A 20,207-nucleotide genomic window follows, 5' to 3' on the forward strand; every position below is an offset into this window, starting at 1 on the left:
TGGAACGACTCTTTCTAAGGTATATATAAGACACTTTTTAGAAAGATTGCTCAAAAAATATAGTAAGAGTATAAAAATAAAAAAGATTGTGGCTGCTAAAAACCAGCAGCCCTTTGACCATGGTCCGGCTCCTGCCACACCAAACAAAAAACTGAATTGCCTGAGCCAGGAGGTGGGGATCTAGGGATGGGCCCGCTGCATTCTGGGAGGCCGAAAGCTTTAATTGTTTGGTGGCAATCCGCTGTTGCTACCGCATATCCCAATGTTATCCTGTGGACCTTGCAGGAGAAACACTGAATACTGTAAACCATACATATCACAGTACATAAACACAAATAATCTAGAATAGAATAGCTGTATTGACGTGTGTCAACCCCTCTAGTATTATCCTTACTTCCATTAAGAAATAAGCCGGCATGTCAGAAGTAATGGTGTATGCAACAAAGCAGATCTGATTTCCGGTACACACCCCTCCATATACCAATCATTGTCTTGTCATATTTAGTATGTTCTGTTTTGTTTTTTTTGGAATAAACATTTTTAAGTTTAATGTTTAATGCACTATGGTTAGTATATATTCTATTTTATGGGTGGCACTCAAAATCCCGGCTGTCGGAATCCCGGCACTCAGCATACTGACAACTATTTTCCCTCTTTGGGTGTCCACAACACCCCTGGAGCGAGAATAAATTTGCGCTTGCCCCACTGCTGGCATTCCAGCAGTCGAGATCCCGGTGCCGGTATGCTGGGCACCAGGATCCCGACAGCCGGGCAAGCATAGTAGACTCCTATTTTATAAACTCCTAAGGAAGACTGTCTTATGGAGAAGAATATTCCCACTATAAGAACATATGTTTGATGTGTTATGTACTTGTTACAGTTTTTCTTGGGGAGAACTAAGATCTGGCCTACGGCAGATTTTGATTTGTTTGCACTAGTTAGGACCCTCTACCTTACTTTACACTTCACTTTAAGTTGTTTTCACATATACGTATCTCCACTTTACTCTTTCTCCCCCTTTTGCTTGGAGAGTTCAATGAATGTAATTCTAAGACTTTATATAAAAGTATACACAAATTTAATTTGTAAATTAAGCAAATTTACTTCCATCGTAGCAATAAACCTGTGTCTTCTAGTAGTGAATTCTGGTGCGGGTTGCTTCGTGTTAGTATCCATGGTCTCCGCATCTAAACAGTGATGTCCTCACCTGCTCACTGAACTGTTATGTTGGGATGGAGCTGTATATCATGTTGGTCATTGGATTGTAATAAAAACTCTGTATATTGTGTACATGGGTTCTTAATAATATGTTTTCCGTATATGCATGCTTATTTTTTTCACCCAATGGTGCAGATTACTGTTCGTATTTAAAACAAGTTGGCTGGAGAAGTTGGAAAGAGTAATGATCATATTGTTGGATCTATATTGCAAAAATGTAAGGACAAACCTTTAATATATAAGATATTTCAAAATTAGAAAGTTCCACAAATCATTGAAGGCAACAACTCGTTTTACTGTACAAGATAGATAAAATAAAACACAGCCAACAAAATATTACAGTACACATATTTTTATACACATGTATAAAGTTTTAGTATAAACCGTTTTGGAGTGTACAAAATGAAATGTCTGCACCTTGATGCATTAAAACACAGAAAAATAAGTTAAACATTTTATTAAAAAAAATGCCCTAAGCCTTCAGTCATCAAGAGCCATGAATAAGTCAAGTGTGAGATTTATTTAATGGATTACATGGTTTTATAGAGAACACCATCATTATACTATCAGATATTTGTGCTGATCATAAAACATGACGTGTTTTTACTTTTTACCCATGACTACTTATCACAAAATAACTAAAATCTCATAGACTTCATGCATTATGTGGTTTCATACCATGTCATTTTACACTTATAAAACCGAATGACAACATTTTGATACCTGTTCAAAAGATTTTGACTTTGGTCAGCTTTTATTTTTTCCAATACACAATAAATAAAAAAAATAACTTAAACAATGTGTGGCAAAATTAAGTAGTGCACAAAACTAACAGATACAGTAAGTAGTTTTTCAGCAATTTCTAGTCCACGTATAGCTCATAATCACACAAAATAAAAGAAAATCCCAACTAAAGCCATACCAGGTTTTTATCATCTCAATGTCCCCATTATTTTGAGATTTTCATACATATTCCAGATGTCATTAATGTTACAAAACAAATTATGTAAACTTGGACTTCCCTACTAACTAAAAGATCTAAGATTTGTCATAGTTCCCAACTGTTTCATAAAAACAGTCCTCATTTACTACTGACGTTAAACTCTGAATGCTAAATTCCCTCTCCAGGATGGCATTTAGATCCATATTTCCACCATCTAACTGGCTGTCAAGAGATTCATGGTGGTCTTTCATTGCTTGTATAATCCCCTGTTCTCGCTTTGTGCCAGTAACTTTACGTTTAATTGGACAGAAATGGCCCCGTACAAGTTTTGGGTGTTCCTTTACTTGGAAATTACCTTCCACATCAGTTGATGTGGGTTCAGCATATTTTGATTCAATGTTGGAATGTTCAGAGAGATTTAGATTCTGGAAGTGTACTTCAAGGTTTTGTGTTGGGCTGTTCTTTGTGCTGGTAATACAGGTTTTCATATTTGATACCCTGTAATCATCTTCATCGGTGAGAATGTTCGATTCTTTCACTGTTGTGTGTGGTGGGTCTGAGACACTCTGTTTCAGATGCTTGCAGGGAGAGCCGTGTTTGGACTCCCGCACGTTATTGATTGTTTGGCAACCACTGCTTTGTGTGCTGCTGCTTAGGCTGCCGTCATCTGAATCTAGTCCGTTGCCCTTACTTATGCTGCTGTTCCAGTCGGTGCTAGCGCTGTGTTTCAGCACTTTTAATGATCTTGTGGATGCTGGTAAGGTAAGAAATTGTATATAGTATGAGTGAAAACATTTTTAAACACTAGTCATGACATGAATACCAGTAATCTAATTTGAGAACACAATTTCTATAAAAATGTCTTTAGTGTAGTTATTGTGTAATGCGGTGTGACTCATACAATCAGGTTTAATATATATATTTTTTTATTTAACATTTAGAAATGCGTAAGAAACAATTATTTCCTTTTCAGACTCTACAGCAGCGCTTGTCTATGGGCTCTTAATCAGCTGAGTAGTGGGCGGAAAGAATTGTAACTCCTGTAAGATATATATATATAGCGTGACAACCCCCCCTTTCTTATCTTCTTGGTCTCTTCAGCTTAGCAATGCAGATGTAAGAAGCGCACAGACATTTTTATTTTATTTATTTTTTCATTTTAGCAGAAAGACTAATGCTGACCATACAGGGTGAGATGAAATTCACCATAAAGCTGGGTACACAATTAAAGATTGTCTGTCCAATCTGGCTGGTTGGACTGAAAATCTGTAAATGTATGGAAGCTAATGACCATGCTCCCAAATGCCAGAAAACGGACAAAAAAGTTGCTTGGATAAATTTGTTAAATAAAATGGATTTAACCAATTTATCTGATCAACCAGTTGTGTCTGTTTTCCAGCATTTGGGAACAATTGATTGTCCCATAATTACCAGATATTTGTTCCAACCAGCCAGATTAGATTATGTTAAGGTGTACCCAGCTTTAGACAGACTGATCAATTATCTGGCATTGTCAGGTGTGGATTGGAACGCTGGGAAACCAGGATGATTCCTGGTTAGCCGGTCCCTTTGCCCCCTTAGAGGCCGCACACCACCGCAAAGCCGGGCCGGCTGCCATGTTCTGAGCTTACCTTCGATCGGGCAGCACTAGCTGACAGAGCCTACCAACCCCAGCTGAGTTACTAAAAATAGACGCTTCACTGTACCCTGTGGACGAAGGGGAGAAGTACTACCGTGCCGCCTGCAGCATAGAGACCATGATCCTGTGAGTCTCCGGTATCCGGAAGTGCTGCACAATTCAGTGGACTGATGTATGCTCCAAGCAAAAGTTTCACCTTGCCTGCGTACTGATGGCGTTTGTACAGAGTTGTACTAGAAATGTGTGGGAATTCCTAGGCAGATACAGAGGGTTGGCTAACAATACGCAGATGTATCATAGTGTAGGTGTGTTGCTGAAAATGGTTGCATACAGAGGCACTGAACTGTTGACATTGGAGGCCCTACTCAGATGGATGATCAGCACCTAGCATAGGGCTGGTGAAAATTTAAATGGTTTGACTGATGGTGGCGTCTAAAGATGCACAAAGCATGACTGCAGTGTCTGTACACAGTGGACGTCTCACTCCTTGCATGAATGCACAACAGGGAAGTGACCGCAGCAAAAGATGCAAGCAAGGCCACAACGGCGCCCAAAGTAGAATCAGGCCCTATTAGGAGTGATCCCGCTCCCCTCAACAGACCACACCCCCATTAAGCCAGCTTCCATAAATTTCCTGGGCTGGTTTTCCATCCGTCCCTGCGCATTGTCATACACTGTAAGATAATTTTTCTGATGGTGAACAATATCCACTATCAGATCTTTCTACCAATTATTGCATCTGTTGGGCATTCTGAAAGATTTCTTATGCCCGACAGTGATAATTGGTGCTTGGTCCCAACAATATATGCTGTAATTAATCAACCAGATCACATGCTGATAGCCTGATCAGGCTGATTACAGCAATAAAAAGGCAACCATACACTGTGCAGTTAAGTGTATAGAAGGTCCCTGAGTAACTTGCAATAAGATTATCCACTGGGACAAAGAGTGGCTCAGAGGTACTAGAACCAAAAAGGTGGCATTTTTTTAATCTGTAAAAGCTTGTGCAGAGCTCAGAGCTTGGCCCACACAATTACATCATAGGATAAGTTACCTTGCATATATTCAAATTGTACTTCATAGCATAAGAATTTATCTATGCAGTTTCTTCTAGATGTTTTTCCAGATAGTATCTTTCTTGCTACCTTCCCATTAAGACCTCTATGGCATAGACATTGCGTCCTACATATATATATGTAGAGAGAGAGAGAGAGAAAATGTTCCAGATAATTTTTTTTTTTTTTTTGGGGGGGGGGGGGGTTGAATCTCTGTGAAATGAGCCCTACACATTGGCCGACATGACTGCACGATATAAACGATCTCGTTCATTAATGAACGAGATACCGTTCATATTGTGCAGTGTGGAGGCTCCAGCGATGAACGATGCGCAGCCCCGTGCTCGTTCATCGCTGGTCCCCCATCGGCTGTACATGCAGGCCAATATGGACGATCACGTCCATATTTGCCTGCACTTCAATGCAGCCGGGTGACGGGGGGAGTGAAAAAACATCACTCCCCCCGTCACTGCCCCCCCCCTCACCGCGTCGGCCAGCTCGGCGGCGGATCGGCCAGTGTGTAGGGCAGGCATTCCCAACCACGGTCCTCAAGGCACAAAACAGTGCCGGTTTTAGTGCTATCCAGGCTTGAGCACAGGTGACTTAATTAGCACCTCCGTTATTTTGATTTAACCATCTGTGCTGAAGCCTTGATATCACTAAAACCTGCCCTGTTAGTGTGCCTTGAGGACCGTGGTTGGGAATGCCTGGTGTAGGGCCTATAAGGGTTTTTTATAATGATTGAGGAATTGGCTGGGTGTTCTAATAACAGACGGTAATGCATTGTACTTGTGAAAATATGAACTTGCGATTACAGAAATTTAAGTCCTCTAATCATTTTTATTTTATTCTTAAGTAATATTGGGAAATATTTTTTTGTTATTTGTTCATTTGGGATGGAACTTAATTTGGATAATTGTCAAATTCAGAGTCTGCAGCAATAATGTGAAAATGTGTTTGTCTGAATACTTTTTCAAGGTACTGTATTGTAGTACTTTTTTAAAAGGTATTTGTGTGTGTGTGCGTGTTAAATTAATAACAGTTCAGCCTTACTCTATTTTTATAAAGTTAAATGCATACTATTTTTGCAAATATCAGAAAGCAACGTACCTAATTTTGCAGACAGCGGAATTCTGTTTCTTAATGGTACCAATCGATCTTTGTAGGTCTTCTCCAAAGGTAAGTCACATTTAATGTTTCGCCTTAAGTTCTCCCTCAGAATTGAACGAATCACTTTAATTGTGCTGGTTTTGCTTTCACAATCACTGAAATAAGAAAATATTTAGTCACTCTTGGTACATGCATTTATTTTAAAACACATCTGCATATACACAATGATCCTGTTACTCATCAAATCTATAATTTCAGTAATACAAGCCGGCCAGTTTTTTGCTGCCCATCACTGCCCTTTCACACACAATGGCTTTGAGCCATGTTTAATGGTGCACGCATGTGTAGCAGCAAAAAAAAAAAACATTGTGTGTAAAAGAGTCGATTCACACACACTAAATCCACTGCCTTCAGGGACGGAATAGCAGTCATCCTATTCAGTGGATAGATCCCACTGCAACATGGCGACCGGTCCATGCCGTGTGAAAGGACCCATCGGGGCCGAGTATTCACTACAATCCCAGCATGGCCAAAAGGCGTCCGGGAGTTTTCTGTGCCGATCCGTGCCAGCTAGTGTGAAAGGGGCCGAAGACCATTCTTTTGCTGAAAGATCTGGTGAGATAAACGCCGGGACTATAATTTCCTGATTGAGCTGAAACCTGGAGACCACTTTAGGAAGGTACCCAGGCCTAGTCCATAGAACAGCCTTGTCATGATGAAAAATCAGGAAAGGTGGATGACAGGAGAGAGCTCCAAAGTCTGACACCCTCCTGGCAGAAGCAGTAGCCAGCAAAAATACTCTTAACTGTCAACCATTTGAGGCCCACTGACTCTTAAGAGTTCAAAAGGGGGCTCCCTTCTACAGAGAGATCCCATGGAGCTACCAGGGGTACATATGGAGGTTGTACACATATGACTCCTTGAAAAAAAAATGTGTATATCTGGCAGTGTGGCAATTTTTCCCTGAAACCATACTGATAGGGCAGAAAGGTGTACTTTCAGAGAAGCAAGGCGTAAACCTAGATTCAATCCTCTTTGAAGAAAAGAAAGTATTCTTGATACTTTAAATATAATTGTATTGTAACGCTTAGAATCGCACCATGTGAAATAGGTATGTCATATTCTATAATATATACATGCTGAAGCAGGATTGCATGCCTTAAGCATCGTTTGAATTACAGAGGTTGAAAATCCTTTTGCTCTTAAAATGGATGATTCAAGAGCCACGCCATCAAAGACAGACGGTTCAGGTCTGGATGTAGACATGGTCCTTGAAATAGAAGGTCCTGTCGCTGAGGAAGGTGAAGGGGTTGCCCTACTGAAAGGCTCCGTAGGTTGGAGCACTGTGGGTATATAGCGCTCAACCCCTTAGTTAGCACTGTCTGATGCCATTGATGTTGTAATAACCTGTATGACATATCATGTATTCAACTATGTTTCAACCTGAATTAACTGCTTAAATGACAAATTGTGTTTGTTGTAAGCAACAAAGTATTCTGATTTAATGCGATGGGAACACCTGCACTCACCTGACACTATATTGGAATGAATCTCTACAATAAATGGAAACTAAATAGCCAATTAGATTTTATTGAGGAGACACAATGCTCCAATCTAATTAACTGTGGGTTACATACATATCTTTCTCACTAAATTTAAAGGTTAACTATGTCCATGCCAAATTGTCCGAAACAGTGTGAGATAATGAAACAGGTCTCTCACCGCAGATGAACTTAACAAAAATGCTGTGGAAACTAATTAATGCAAAAAACCGTGGTTGTTGCTGACCGCAATTATTTCAATTGACAAGTGCAAAGTCTAGTGAAGAATATTAAATCAGTACAAATTCGTGTTTATTGCTGACCGCAATAGTCCAGTGGAGTATATAGCAATGAATGGTGGGAGATATATGTTCTGGGGGTATGGCGTCCCGTTCCCGCAGGTGCATATACTTACCCTTCTTCTGAACTGTCCAAAGCCGCCGCTGAGCAACCCGTCTCCGTCTCTCCCCGTCCCGGTCTCAGGTGGATGCTGTCACAATGTGTGCAAGCCTGCACACCGCTGCCAGGATCTTCCAGGACCACCGATGGCTGCAGCACTACCGGGTACTGGCAACCTGGTTAAAGTGCACGGTCTCCGGCGCGCTGCAGCGCTATCGATCGCTCGACTTCACAGGCTTGTGAAGGAGTCTAGGGGTACGATGCAGGAGAGGCCGTCAGCGTCTCTTCGCAGATATTTTGTGTGATGAAGTGTCTTCCAACGCGTTTCGGCCCTTAACGACCTTCCTCTGGGAGATGGGTGTCTGCATCCATATGAAGGATGTGTTTAAATAGGGAGCTTAAGCCAGCTTGTCCGTCTGATTGGTGCTAAATATCCGTTCAGTGATTGGATGCTGGGGTTGTCAATCATTAAACATATCCAATCTCATTTCTGTTCTTCTTGTCAGTATTTTTAATACAATTTATCAGTAATATTGTTGTCAGTTAACACTGATTCCCTGTCATTCTAACTTTGTAAAATGGCGTGAATTATCCATATCTAGCACTATGCACCTAAGTGCATGAAATATAGAGTGATAAATCAATTAGGAATTCTACATGTAGGTCTTTGATCCTAAATAGTAACCAAATTATTTAGAAGTAAACATGTGTGAGATAGATGCATACATCAGATGTTCCAACTTATTTAGTCTATTGTATTTGCATGAATATTTATAAAATGGTCACTTTTTTAATTATTGTAAAAGAATATACAATGAGTGTTCATTTATTTGCATATGATGGACCTGACTTCATTTTCCAGGTTGAGACCTCTGGGCGTCAGTGTGTCCATCTCAATGATCATTCTTAATTCTTCTTTGTTTATTTGTGTACTGTAATCCCCTCCTCTCCAGTTAATGTAAGTGATGTTGCATCACTGTTATGGAATTTTTTGAAATGTGTGGATATAGGGCAGTGATGGCTAACCTTGACACTCCAGCTGTTGTTGAACTACACATCCCAGCATACCCTGCATCATTTTTAGCATGGCCAAATAACAAAACTGTAGCAGGGCATGCTGGGATATGTAGTTCAACAACAGCTGGAGTGTCAAGTTTAGCCATCACTGATATAGGGTGTTCTTCCGAACCTTTCTGTATATTTCTAATGTGCTCACTGATCTTAACTTTCAATTGCCTAATTGTTCTACCTATATATTGTTTACGTCATGGGCATTCTAGGATGTAAATGATACCCTTACTGTGACAGGTCAGTACACTCATGATGTTCAACACTTTACTGTTGGAAGTTGATGTTACTTGGTGTACTAGTTTAGTACTACTGCTGTTGGTGGTTGTGCATCCTTTGCAAAAATCCTTTGAAATTGTCTTCCCAATAGCTCATGAAGAGATTGGCATAGCTTGGCGCGAACCTCATCCCCATGGTGGTCCCTGTAGTCCAAAAATAAAGTGTCCCCGAACCACACGTAGTCCCAGAAGATCCTGGCAGCAGTGTGCAGGCTTGCACCCATCATGACAGCATCCACCTGAGACCAGGATGGGGAGAGACGGAGATGGGTTGTTCAGCGGCAGCTTTGGACAGTTCAGAAGAAGAAGGGTAAGTATATGCACCTGCCGGAACAGGACCCCGTGCTCCCAGAACATATATCTCCCACCATTCATTGCTATATACTCCACTGTACTATAGCGGTCAGCAATAAACACGGATTTGTACTGATTTAATATTCTTCACTAGACTTGTCAATTGAAATAATTGCAGTCAGCAACAACTACAGTTTTTTGCATTAATTAGTTTCCACAGCATTTTTGTTAAGTTCATCTGCGGTAAGATACCTGTTTCATTATCTCACACTGTTTCAGACAATTTGGCATGGACATAGTTAACATTTCAATTTAGTGAGAAAGATATGTATGTAGCCCACAGTTAATTAGATAGGAGCATTGTGTCTCCTCAGTATAATCTAATTGGCTATTTAGTTTCCATTTATTGCAGAGATTCATTCCAATATAGTGTCAGGTGAGTGCAGGTGTTCCCATCGCATTAAATCCGAATACTTTGTTGCTTACAACAAACACAATTTGTCATTTAAGCAGTTAATTCAGGATGAAACATAGTTGAATACATGATATAGTCATATAGGTTATTGCAACATCATTGGCATCAGACTTTGCTAACTAAGTGGTTGAGCGCTATATACCCACAGTGCTTATTAGTTTACAAACAAGACGGACTTGTTATATATCAGCAGCACTCCCCGATACATGTAGATACCACGGTGCGCAGTAATAACCACAACTCTGTAGGTCAGAGGACCAGTGCCATCTGGGCCACACTGCGGCTATCAGAATGAGGTTTCCTCCTTGTTTGAATTTCCTTGTTACCCTTGGCAGAAGGGATATTGGGGAAATATTTATGGCATACAAAATGTCCATTGTACTGCTAAAGTATGTACAAATGTTGCTTGCTGATCCTGTGACCTGGATCCGTATACTGGGACCCTGTGGTTGTGATATGATGCCATCATATCCACGTCTGGCTGGCCCCACCTGTCCACTAGTAGTTGTAACACTTCTGGGTTGAGAGCACATTCGCCTGTGTGCACATCCTGATGACTGAGGAAGTCTGCTTCCCAGTTGAGGAGGCCTGGTATGAACACTGCTGATATGGCCAGAAGATGATGTTCGGCCCACTTTAGTATTTTGGCTACTTCTTGCATTGCCTTTTTGCTGCGAATGCCGCCTTGGTGGATTTATATATGCCACTATTGTGGTGTCGTCAGTTAGAATTTGCACAGGCCTGCCTGAAGAATTCCGCGTGCAAGTGTCAATTGCTTTGTACACTGCCCTCCGTTCCAGTACACAGACTGGTAACTGAGACACTGTCATGCTCCATCTCCCTTGAAATGAGTGTTGCTTGGTTACAGCTCCCCAACCACGAAAGGCTGGCATCTGTAGTGGGAAGACCCAATTCGGGATCTAGAAGGGGCGACCCCTGTCTAGGTGATTTACTCCGGAGGTTTGCCTATCATTAACTTGGTAGCTCCACAGCAGAGTTATATGCCACTTAATCTGATGAGACTGACCATTCCATTTGGCTAGAATCAACCTTTGTAAAGGGTGAGAGTGAAATTGGGCAAATTCTACAATATTGAATATAGATACCATCAGGCCAAGGACTTGCATGGTCGAATGAATTGACACCTGAGGATGGTGAAGGAACCGCTGTATTTTGTCCCTTAGTTTTGATATTTTGTCCACTGGTAGAAACAGTCATTGATTTTGAGAGTCTAGCAAGGTTCCAAGATGTACCATCTTTTGGGACGGTATGAGTGAGGACTTTTTCAGTTGATAAGCCAACTGTGAGGGCTACTGTTGTTTGTAATTTGCTGTGCAATACCTCCTGTGAACTGGCCAGGAGCATGTATGTCATCCAGATGCAGTACGGATGATGTAATGGTTCATTACTGCCTCACAGCACTGAGGTCAAGGGGTTTGATTCCCACCATGGCCCTAACTGTGTGGAATTTGTATATTCTCCCCGTACTTGCATGGGTTTCCTCAGGGTACTCCGGTTTCCTCCCACAATATACTGGTAGGTTACCTGGATCCCAACAAAAAATAACCCTAGCGTGAATGTGCGTGGTGTACATGTAGTAGGGAAAACAGATTGTAAGCTCCACTGGGGCAGGGACTGGTGTGAATGGCCAACTATTCTCTGTAAAGCATTGCAGAATATGTGTGTGATATATAAATAACTGGTAATAAATAAATCCAGATATGGAAGTATCCGGATTCCCTGATGATGCAGGTGTGCTGCCATGACTTTTGTAAATATTCTAGGTGCTGTAGCCAGGACAAACAGCAGCGCCTGGAACTGAAAGTGTTGATTTAGGATAGCAAACCTCAGGCAATGTTTATATGACAGCGCAATAAGTATATGCATCTTGCATGTCCAATGACACCTTAAAATCCCCCAGGTCTATTGCTAGAACTATAGAACATAGGGTTTCTATGCAAAACTTGGAAATTTTCACAAATCTGTTGAGAGATTTGAGATTGAGAGTAGGTCTGTATGTCCCATTTGGCTTTGGTACAAGGCACAGGGACAAATTATAGCCCCTTACTTTTTGAGTCTGAGGAACTGGCACTATTACTCCTGCCTGGAGGAGTTATTGAACCACTTTTTATAGTATCCAAGACTTTTCTGTGTCTGATGGAAGGCTTGTGTGAAAATACTGCTATGGGGGATGTCCTTTGAAAGAGATGGCGTACCCATGAGAGATTACTTCTTGCAACCAAGCGTCTGAAATGGTCTTGATCCAGACTTGTGTGAAATGAAGAGGTCGGCCTCCCACCCTGAGGTCCCCCAGGGGGAAGTCTGTCCCATCAGGCTGTGGGTTTATCAAGTTATGCTGGGGGTTGTCTTGGGCTTAGTAGACTTTGAGGCATTTGATTGCCTAGTAAATGCTTGTCCTTTAGATTTTCCTTGTGGGTGAAAGGTATGAAAATTTTAACTCTTAGATCGTGGTGTAGAAGCTGAAGGGAGAAAATAGGAATTCCTTTTCTCCTAGTCCGTAGTGGATACTGTGGTTCTGTACCGTAGTACCATGGGGTATAGACCGGGTCCACTGGAGGCTGGCACTTTAAAACCTTTCAGTGTGTGTATGTGTGTGCTGGCTCCTCCCCTCTATGCCCCTCCTACCAGACTCAGTCTAGGAAAACTATGCCCGAGGAGACGGACATACCACGAGAAAAGAAAACAGGTACAACAGCGATGAGGCAACAAGCCAACACCATAACCATAAGGAGGGCGCTAACCAGAACAGACGATAGCAACACCAACCTAACCAGGATAGCACAGCTATCCTGACAACATAACAGGACCGCAACGTCGGTCCAACCAATTACTTACACAGTTAAGCAGGATCTACGGACTAGGAGAAAAGGAATTACCGGTTGGTATTAAATTCCTATTTTCTCTTACGTTCTAGTAGATACTGGTGTTCTGTACATTAGTACCATGTGGAAGTCCCAAAGCTCCCAAATGGGTGATAGAGTGCTGAGACCCCTGTAAAACCGCATGACCAAACTGAAGGTCATCCTTGGCCAAGGTATCAAACCTACATAATTTAACAAACGTGCTCGAACCAGACCAAGTAGCAGCTCGGCACAATTACAGGGCCGATACACCCCAGGCAGCTAGCCAGGAAGATCCCACCGACCTCATCGAGTGGGCCTGAATAGACATCGGCAAGGGCAGAGCTGCCGAAGTATAGGCCTGTTGAATGGTCAACCTGAGCCAGTGAGTAATAGATTGCTTAGAAGTCGGCCAACCAATCTTAGAGGCGGCATAAAGGACAAACAGCGAGTCAGATTTCCAATGACCGGCCGAGCTTTTGACATAAATCTTCAGAGCCTTGACCACATCCAAGGAATCAGGACCAACAGAAGCATCAGACAATACTGGAACCACCAGAGGCTGATTCACATGAAAAGCTGACACCACTTTCGACATAAACTGAGGTCAGGTCCTAAGTTCTGCCCTGTCTTCATGAAATATCAAATGAGGGCTCTTACAGGATAAGGATAAGGCCCCCTATTCAGAGACATGTCTGGCAGAAAAAAAAACATCACCATCTTCCAGGTGAGAAATTTTAACTCCACCCTATGAAAGGGTTCAAACTAGTCCTATTGGAGAAAGTTACAGAACCACATTGAGATCCCACGGAGCCGTGGGAGGTACAAAGGGCGGTTGCATATGAAGAACTCCCTTTAGGAAAGTCTGTACTTCTGGCAACAAGGCAAGCTGTTTCTGGAAGAAAATAGAGAGCGCAAAAATCTGGACATTGATGGAGCCTAACCGTAGGCCCATATCCACTCCTGCTTGCAGGAAAAGTAGAAAACGTCCAATTCTAAATTCCACGGGAGAAACCTTTCTACTTTCACACCAGGAAACATACTTTTTCCAGATATGATGATAATGTTTTGACATAACCATCTTCCTGGCCTGAACCATGTTGGAAATAACCCAGGAGGGAAGACCTTTTCTTGCTAGAATCTCCCTCTCAACTTCCAAGCCGTCAAATGTAGCCGCTGTAAGTCTGGATAGATGAACGGACCTTGTTGAAGAAGATCCTTTTGTAGCCGCAGAGGCCAAGGATCATCCAGAGCTAAGGTTAGGAGGTCTGAGTACCACGCCCGTTGAGGCCAATATGGGGCAATTAGAATTGCTTGAACACTTTCCTTTCTTAGTCTTTTTAGAACCCCTGGGATTAGCGGTAGAGGAGGGAACAGGTACACAAACTGGAACGTCCAAGGTGTAGTCAGCGCGTCCACTGCTACAGCCTGTGGATCTCTCATTCTGGAACAGTAATGGCGTAGCTTCTTGTTGAGACGAGAAGCCATCAGATCTATCTGCGGAGAGTCCCACTGTTGAATTAACTGTTGAAACACCTGAGGATGTAGGCCCCATTCCCCCAATGGAGGTCATGCCTGCTGAGGAAGTCTGCTTCCCAGTCGTCCACTCCCGGAATGAATATGGCTGAAATGGCCCTTGTGTTGGCATCCGGCCTCTCGCATGCTTCTTGTTTCCCCTTGTCGGTTTATGTACACCACCACCATGGCATTGTCCGATTGAACCTGGATAGTCCGGACCTTCAGGAGATGAGAAGCCTGCAGAAGAGCATTGTAAATTGCCCTGAGTTCCAGGATGCTTATCGGAAGAACGGATTCCTGAACCGACCATATCCCTTGGGTCACAGCCCCCCAACCCCGGAGGCTGGCATCTATTGTGAGTAGAATCCACGAGTGGATATTGACATTCTGGCCTTTTACCAGGTGAGGAACTTGTAACCACCATAATAGAGAAATCTGGGCTTTTGCAGATAAGGTCACTTCCTGATGCATGTAAAGGCGAGACCCGACCATTTGTCCAGCAGATCCAGCTGAAATGGCCGTGCATGAAATCTGCCATATTGGACTGCCTCATAAGCAGCAGCCATTCTGCCCAGCAAGCGTATGCAAAGATGTATGGATACCTTGCGAGGACGGAGCACTGAGCGGACCATAGCCTGGATAGCCAAGGCCTTGTCCATTGGCAGAAACACCTTTTGAAATGCTGTATCAAAAATCATTCCCAGGAACCAAAGACGTTGGGTTGGTTCCAGGTGAGATTTCTGGAAATTCAGGATCCACCCATGATCCGTAAGCAGGCGAGTCGTCAGATCGATACTGTGCTATAGACGCTCCCTGGACGTAGCCTTTATCAGTCGATCGTCCAAGTAGGGGTACTATGTTGACTCCCATTACGCGCAGTTGCAGGATCATCTCTGCCATGACCTTGGTGAAGACCCTCTGAGCTGTGGACAGGCCAAAGGGCAAGGCCTGAAACTAGAAATGGTCGTCCAATATGGTGAACCTGTGGTAAGCCTGATGAGGGGGCCACATGGGAATGTGTAGGTAAGCATCCTTGACATCTAGGGATACCAGGAATTCCCCCTCCTCCAGACGAGACACCACTGCCCGCAGGGATTCCATCTTGAATTTGAACACCCGCAGATACGGGTTTAGAGACTTCAGGTTTAAGATGGGTCGCACCAAACCGTCTGGTTTTGAACGACAAAGAGACTGGAGTAAAAAAAACCTTTGTGTAACATCTGCAAAAGTCTTTGAATAGCCTCTTGCAAGGTAACTATTGCTGCGGGTAAAGCTGGAAAGCCCGACGTGAAGAACCTGTGAGGAGGGAGTGTTTGAAATTCCAGCCGGTATCTCTGGGAAATGATATCCCTCACCCAAGGATCTTGGCAGGAAGGGCGAATTGTTGAAGGCGGGCACCCACCTGAAAGTCGCCTTGCCACTGGGGCCAACCGTCACGTGGAGGGCTTAGCGGCAGGGGATCCGGTGGTCTGGTCCAGTGAGGCAGCAGCTGCAGCGTTACAGGACTTACCACGGAATCCTCTTGGAGTGGTGGAGACGCCCTGGCCTCTGCCTCTGAACCTTGCCACATGAAAGGACTGCAATGAGGGTCCTGTGTAAGAATGTCTAGCAGGTGGTGCAGCCGACGGCGGATAGGTAGACTTACCCGCTATTGCCGGAGAGATCCATTTATTTAATTTGTCTCCAAACAAGGCATCACCTGTAAAGGGAAGATTTTCTACACCCTTTTTGGAATCAGCATCCGCTGACCATTGACTTAACCACAGAGCTCTGCATGCCGAAACAGCCATAGCAGTAATGCGGCCATTTACTGTATCTTACACAGTTACCTTACAGCCTCACTCATAAAATTAGCAGCATCCTGTATGTGTTGCAACAGAGAAATGACCTCATCACTAGCAGATAATCTAAACCATCAATAACAGAATCAGACCACTTACCATTGCCTAATAAATCCACCCACAAACTATTGTGGGGAGCTGAGCTACGCCTGCTGCCATATAAATTGCTTTTAGAGTAGTCTCAATTTTACGGTCAGCAGGTTCTTTAAGGGATATAGCCTCTGGTACTGACAGCACAAATTTCTTAGACAGTCTGGACATAACTTCCTGTCCTCAGCTGGGAGGGGAAAAGTAGTTAAAAACCTCTGAGGAATTAAAAAAAATTTTTATCTGGGTTTAACCAAGCCTCCCTGGCCAGAGAGTTTAATTCTTTAGATACAGGAACAGTTGCTGATGTCTTTGGTTGAACGTTAAAGTACTACTCCTCATCTAGTTCTGCCTCCTGATCCGATATGTGAAGGACCTCTCTTACAGCAAAAAATGAGAGCCTCCACCCCAGGGGACAGAGAGCTGTCCTCATCCATATCATCATCATCTACATCGGGGTGATTAGAGTCAGACTGGAGCACCTGAGGCAGTGAGCGTTTACGTGAAACCACTAGAGGGGGCTCAGAAGCCTTCTTGGTATCTGCTGCTTTAGCCACACAATCAATAGAGTGCGTTAACATCTGTCTCTCCTTCCTAGCTGCAGCTAATTCTGAATTTACATTCTGAAACATGCTTTTAAAACTATCTAGCCAGTCAGGTGCCTGCGAACTGTATCCCTGTGGAGATAAGGGACATTGTTCACACGAATGACCCCGCTGAAGATGGGGTAGAGTTATAAGCAGCACACATAACCATGTCGGCAGATATCTTACACAACTGTAATACAGCACAGCCCACTGACCAACACCTCCACACAGACCCCGAGAGGCCCTGGAGAGACACTGAGGAGCGGATACCAGCACACAGAGCACAGCAGCACAATGTGGTGAAGTATGTGTATGACCTGATAGTAGTGCAGCGGCGCTACCGCTGGTGTGCTCCCCCCTTTCTATGAAACCCTGGTACCAGTTTTACAGTCTGTAGCAGCGTGGGTCCTGGAGGAGCAGTGTACATGCAGCCTTGAAGGTCTGCAGCAGCAGGAAATGACGCCTTCTCGTCGCTGGTCCCACTTCGGGAAGCCCCACCCCTTGTAATGGCGCATGGTCCCTATCACAGTTTCTACTGGTTACTTATAACAAACAGTAGAATATGCATTTTACAGTACACACAAAGCCTTGAGACAGTGAGCACTGCAGCTCAACAGCCCTGAGCTAGTTTGTCCGTGGTGGACACCGCAGCTCTGGGCCCGTAACCGCTGCTTGACTTGCTGCCAAAACTGCACCGGGGACCCGCTAAGCGGGATCCCGGTGTAACAGTCACTGCACCTATCGATCTTCGCCATCTGTTAGAGGGTGGCGGCTAGCTGCTGGTGTGGGCACACATACTAACGATGTGTGATCGGTACCTCAATAGCTCAGTGTCCTGTCACCTGGGATTACAAACCATTAACCCTCAGGAGGTTGGTTCGGCCCCCCCCTCTAAGTCACACAAAGCAGGTAGCCTGGTTGCCAACCAGAGCTACCTGAAAATAAAAAAACTAAAATAAAAATAAAGGAAAATCTCTGGAGCTCCATAGAAATGCACCCGGCTCCTTAGGCACATTTTTCTAAACTGAGTCTGGTAGGAGAGGCATAGAGGGGAGGAGCCAGTACACACATAAACACACTAAAAGGTTTTAAAGTGCCAGGTTCCAGTGGACCTGATCTACACCTCATGGTACTAAAGTACAGATCCCTAGTATCCACTAGGACGTAAGAGAAAATATGTTTTGGCAGCCACTAAGGATGCCACTATTTTGTTTAGTTTTCCGCCAAACAGAGCGTCTCCTGTAAAGGATAATATTTCCAAAGTTTTCTTGTAGTCTAAATCCACTTTCCAAGAGCGTAACCAAATAATACATCTTACAAGCTCAGATGTTGCCTATGCTTTTGCTGCCAACATACCAGCATCAGATAGTGCTTTCCCAATGTAAGTCACTTTCTTGATGCAATCCAAATATATTCTGTACTCTTCTGATATAACTAGAGGCAATTCCTCCTCTATTGCCTGCAACCAAGATTCAGTAGCTTTTGCTGTGCATGATGTTGTTATTGTAGGTCTATTTACAGCACCCGTCAGTGAAAAGATAGACACATTGAAAATTGCCTCAAGTCTATCTGTGGGTTCTTTTAATGAGGAAATGGTTGTGATAAGTAAGGTAGATGTTTTTACCAAATGTGTGGAGGAGGAGTCTCCCACCTCGCACTATCCTTCAAACAGGGGTATTCCAAGGTCCTGTCTAATCTCCATCAAATGGTCAGAATGTGGACATTCTGATCTGATTATTTTCTCTCGTTTAAATACATCAGTTTTCCTAGCAACAGCCACAATTGCATCTATTTATGCCGGTACATCTACAGTGATAGAAGCCACCTCCTCTGCTACACATGAATTCCTCCGCAGATGACTCGTTTGAGTCTGATATAATAGTGGACTAAGAGGAGGATGTAGTATTCCTAGTTAATCTAGAATGCTGCTTGTTTCCTGGCAACATCTTTTGAAAAACCTATAAATGTCTGTGCCAGACTTTGAACTGAACTTGCCAGAGTTTCCACCCAGAGTGGATTTGTATCTGGGGCTGGTACTGGTATAGAGGAACCCATGGCTTGTGTAAGTATGTCCACCAGGGTATCCAACAAATGTGTAAAAGAAGCCCAAGGAGGTTCCTGTGTTGGTGCATCCAGGGGGGTGTATAACATTTAACCCATACTCCATTTTGTACAACATCCTGTGCAGATAACCCCACAGAGCACATTTTACATGAAAGCAATAACAGGGTTTCTGACTATTTGCGACCTTTTGCCTTGTTAGACATAACTGCAAAATTTGTGTGTCGCACTTTGACATTTTTATGGCAACAGTAACTGTATAACCAAGTGTAGTATATGACAAAAGTCAGCAATTTAACTGCTGCTCAGAATAACCCTGAAAGCACCTGTCTCACAGGGTATAAAGAAATGTGATAGCAATATAATATAATATTTGATTGATATATATATATATATATATATATATATACACATCTCTCAGAAAAATATATAAATTAGACAGCAGGACTAGCACAAGTCACATACAATGCAGATAAATACACAATAATATAACTGCAATAAGCACTTGAATCAACTACTCAACCTGGTTTTGACAGCAGGTAGGATATAAGTGTTTGTAAAAACCTGGCTTCTTGGAGACGTCTTTACAGGTAGACTGAGCCCAGCGTTCCCGGACACCTTGCTTGCTGTATACTGAAGATGGTTGCCCTGGTCTCTGAGGGAAGGAGGGAGTGTTGTTTACAGCTCAAGGGCGGGGAATCTGCAGTAGACTGACACCCAAAGCTGGCAGAGGGGCTACAGGTTAAGCACCACCTCCTCTTGCTGGTCTTCCACCCCAGGTACTAAAGGCCTTTATAAATTTAGTGTATACACTAAAACCTGTGCCTTATATGCCCTGGTAGTCTAGTGAAATCCCTGACCGGAGCCAGTGTCCACGCCAGCGGGTCCTTTAAGGTGCATCCCAGCTTCCAGCTGGCACCAACAAAAAACTGACCTGCCTGAACATGGAGGTGGGGTTATAGGGGAGAGGAGCCAAGCATTCTGGGAAGCCGCACACGCTTGGTATCTGCACACTCAATACACTATCAGAATTTTATGGATGTGTGAGATTCATCACCACACATCCATTGGATAAGACCCCTCTTTCCAAATACTCAGTATTGTCCTATATTTTCAGGGGGTGCTGTCAACTACAGTATGCATACATTAGGATCTGAAGAAGAAAAAAGACAGAAGAATCTGTACTGTTGACGCACTAATTGAAATTTTTATTAAAATATAACCTTTATTCG

At 43.3% G+C, this 20,207-nt stretch overlaps 1 protein-coding gene across 2 annotated transcripts in view; it reads right to left on the reverse strand.

Annotated features, from left to right (window-relative positions):
• Positions 1 to 1,492: 1,492 nt before the first annotated feature.
• The window catches only part of TIAM2 (TIAM Rac1 associated GEF 2), a 1,049,207-nt gene continuing 1,030,492 nt past the window's right edge, over positions 1,493 to 20,207 (reverse strand). For both annotated transcript variants that reach the window (XM_063917712.1, XM_063917711.1), the window contains 2 exons: positions 5,966 to 6,120; positions 1,493 to 2,915 (listed from right to left, as the gene is read on the reverse strand). In XM_063917712.1, coding sequence (XP_063773782.1) covers positions 2,257 to 2,915; positions 5,966 to 6,120 — 814 coding nt within the window. In that variant the 3' untranslated portion in view covers positions 1,493 to 2,256. The remainder of the gene's footprint in view (positions 2,916 to 5,965; positions 6,121 to 20,207) is intronic.

This window comes from Pseudophryne corroboree, chromosome 4 (genome assembly GCF_028390025.1).
Source record: "Pseudophryne corroboree isolate aPseCor3 chromosome 4, aPseCor3.hap2, whole genome shotgun sequence".
Classification (NCBI taxonomy): domain Eukaryota; kingdom Metazoa; phylum Chordata; class Amphibia; order Anura; family Myobatrachidae; genus Pseudophryne; species Pseudophryne corroboree.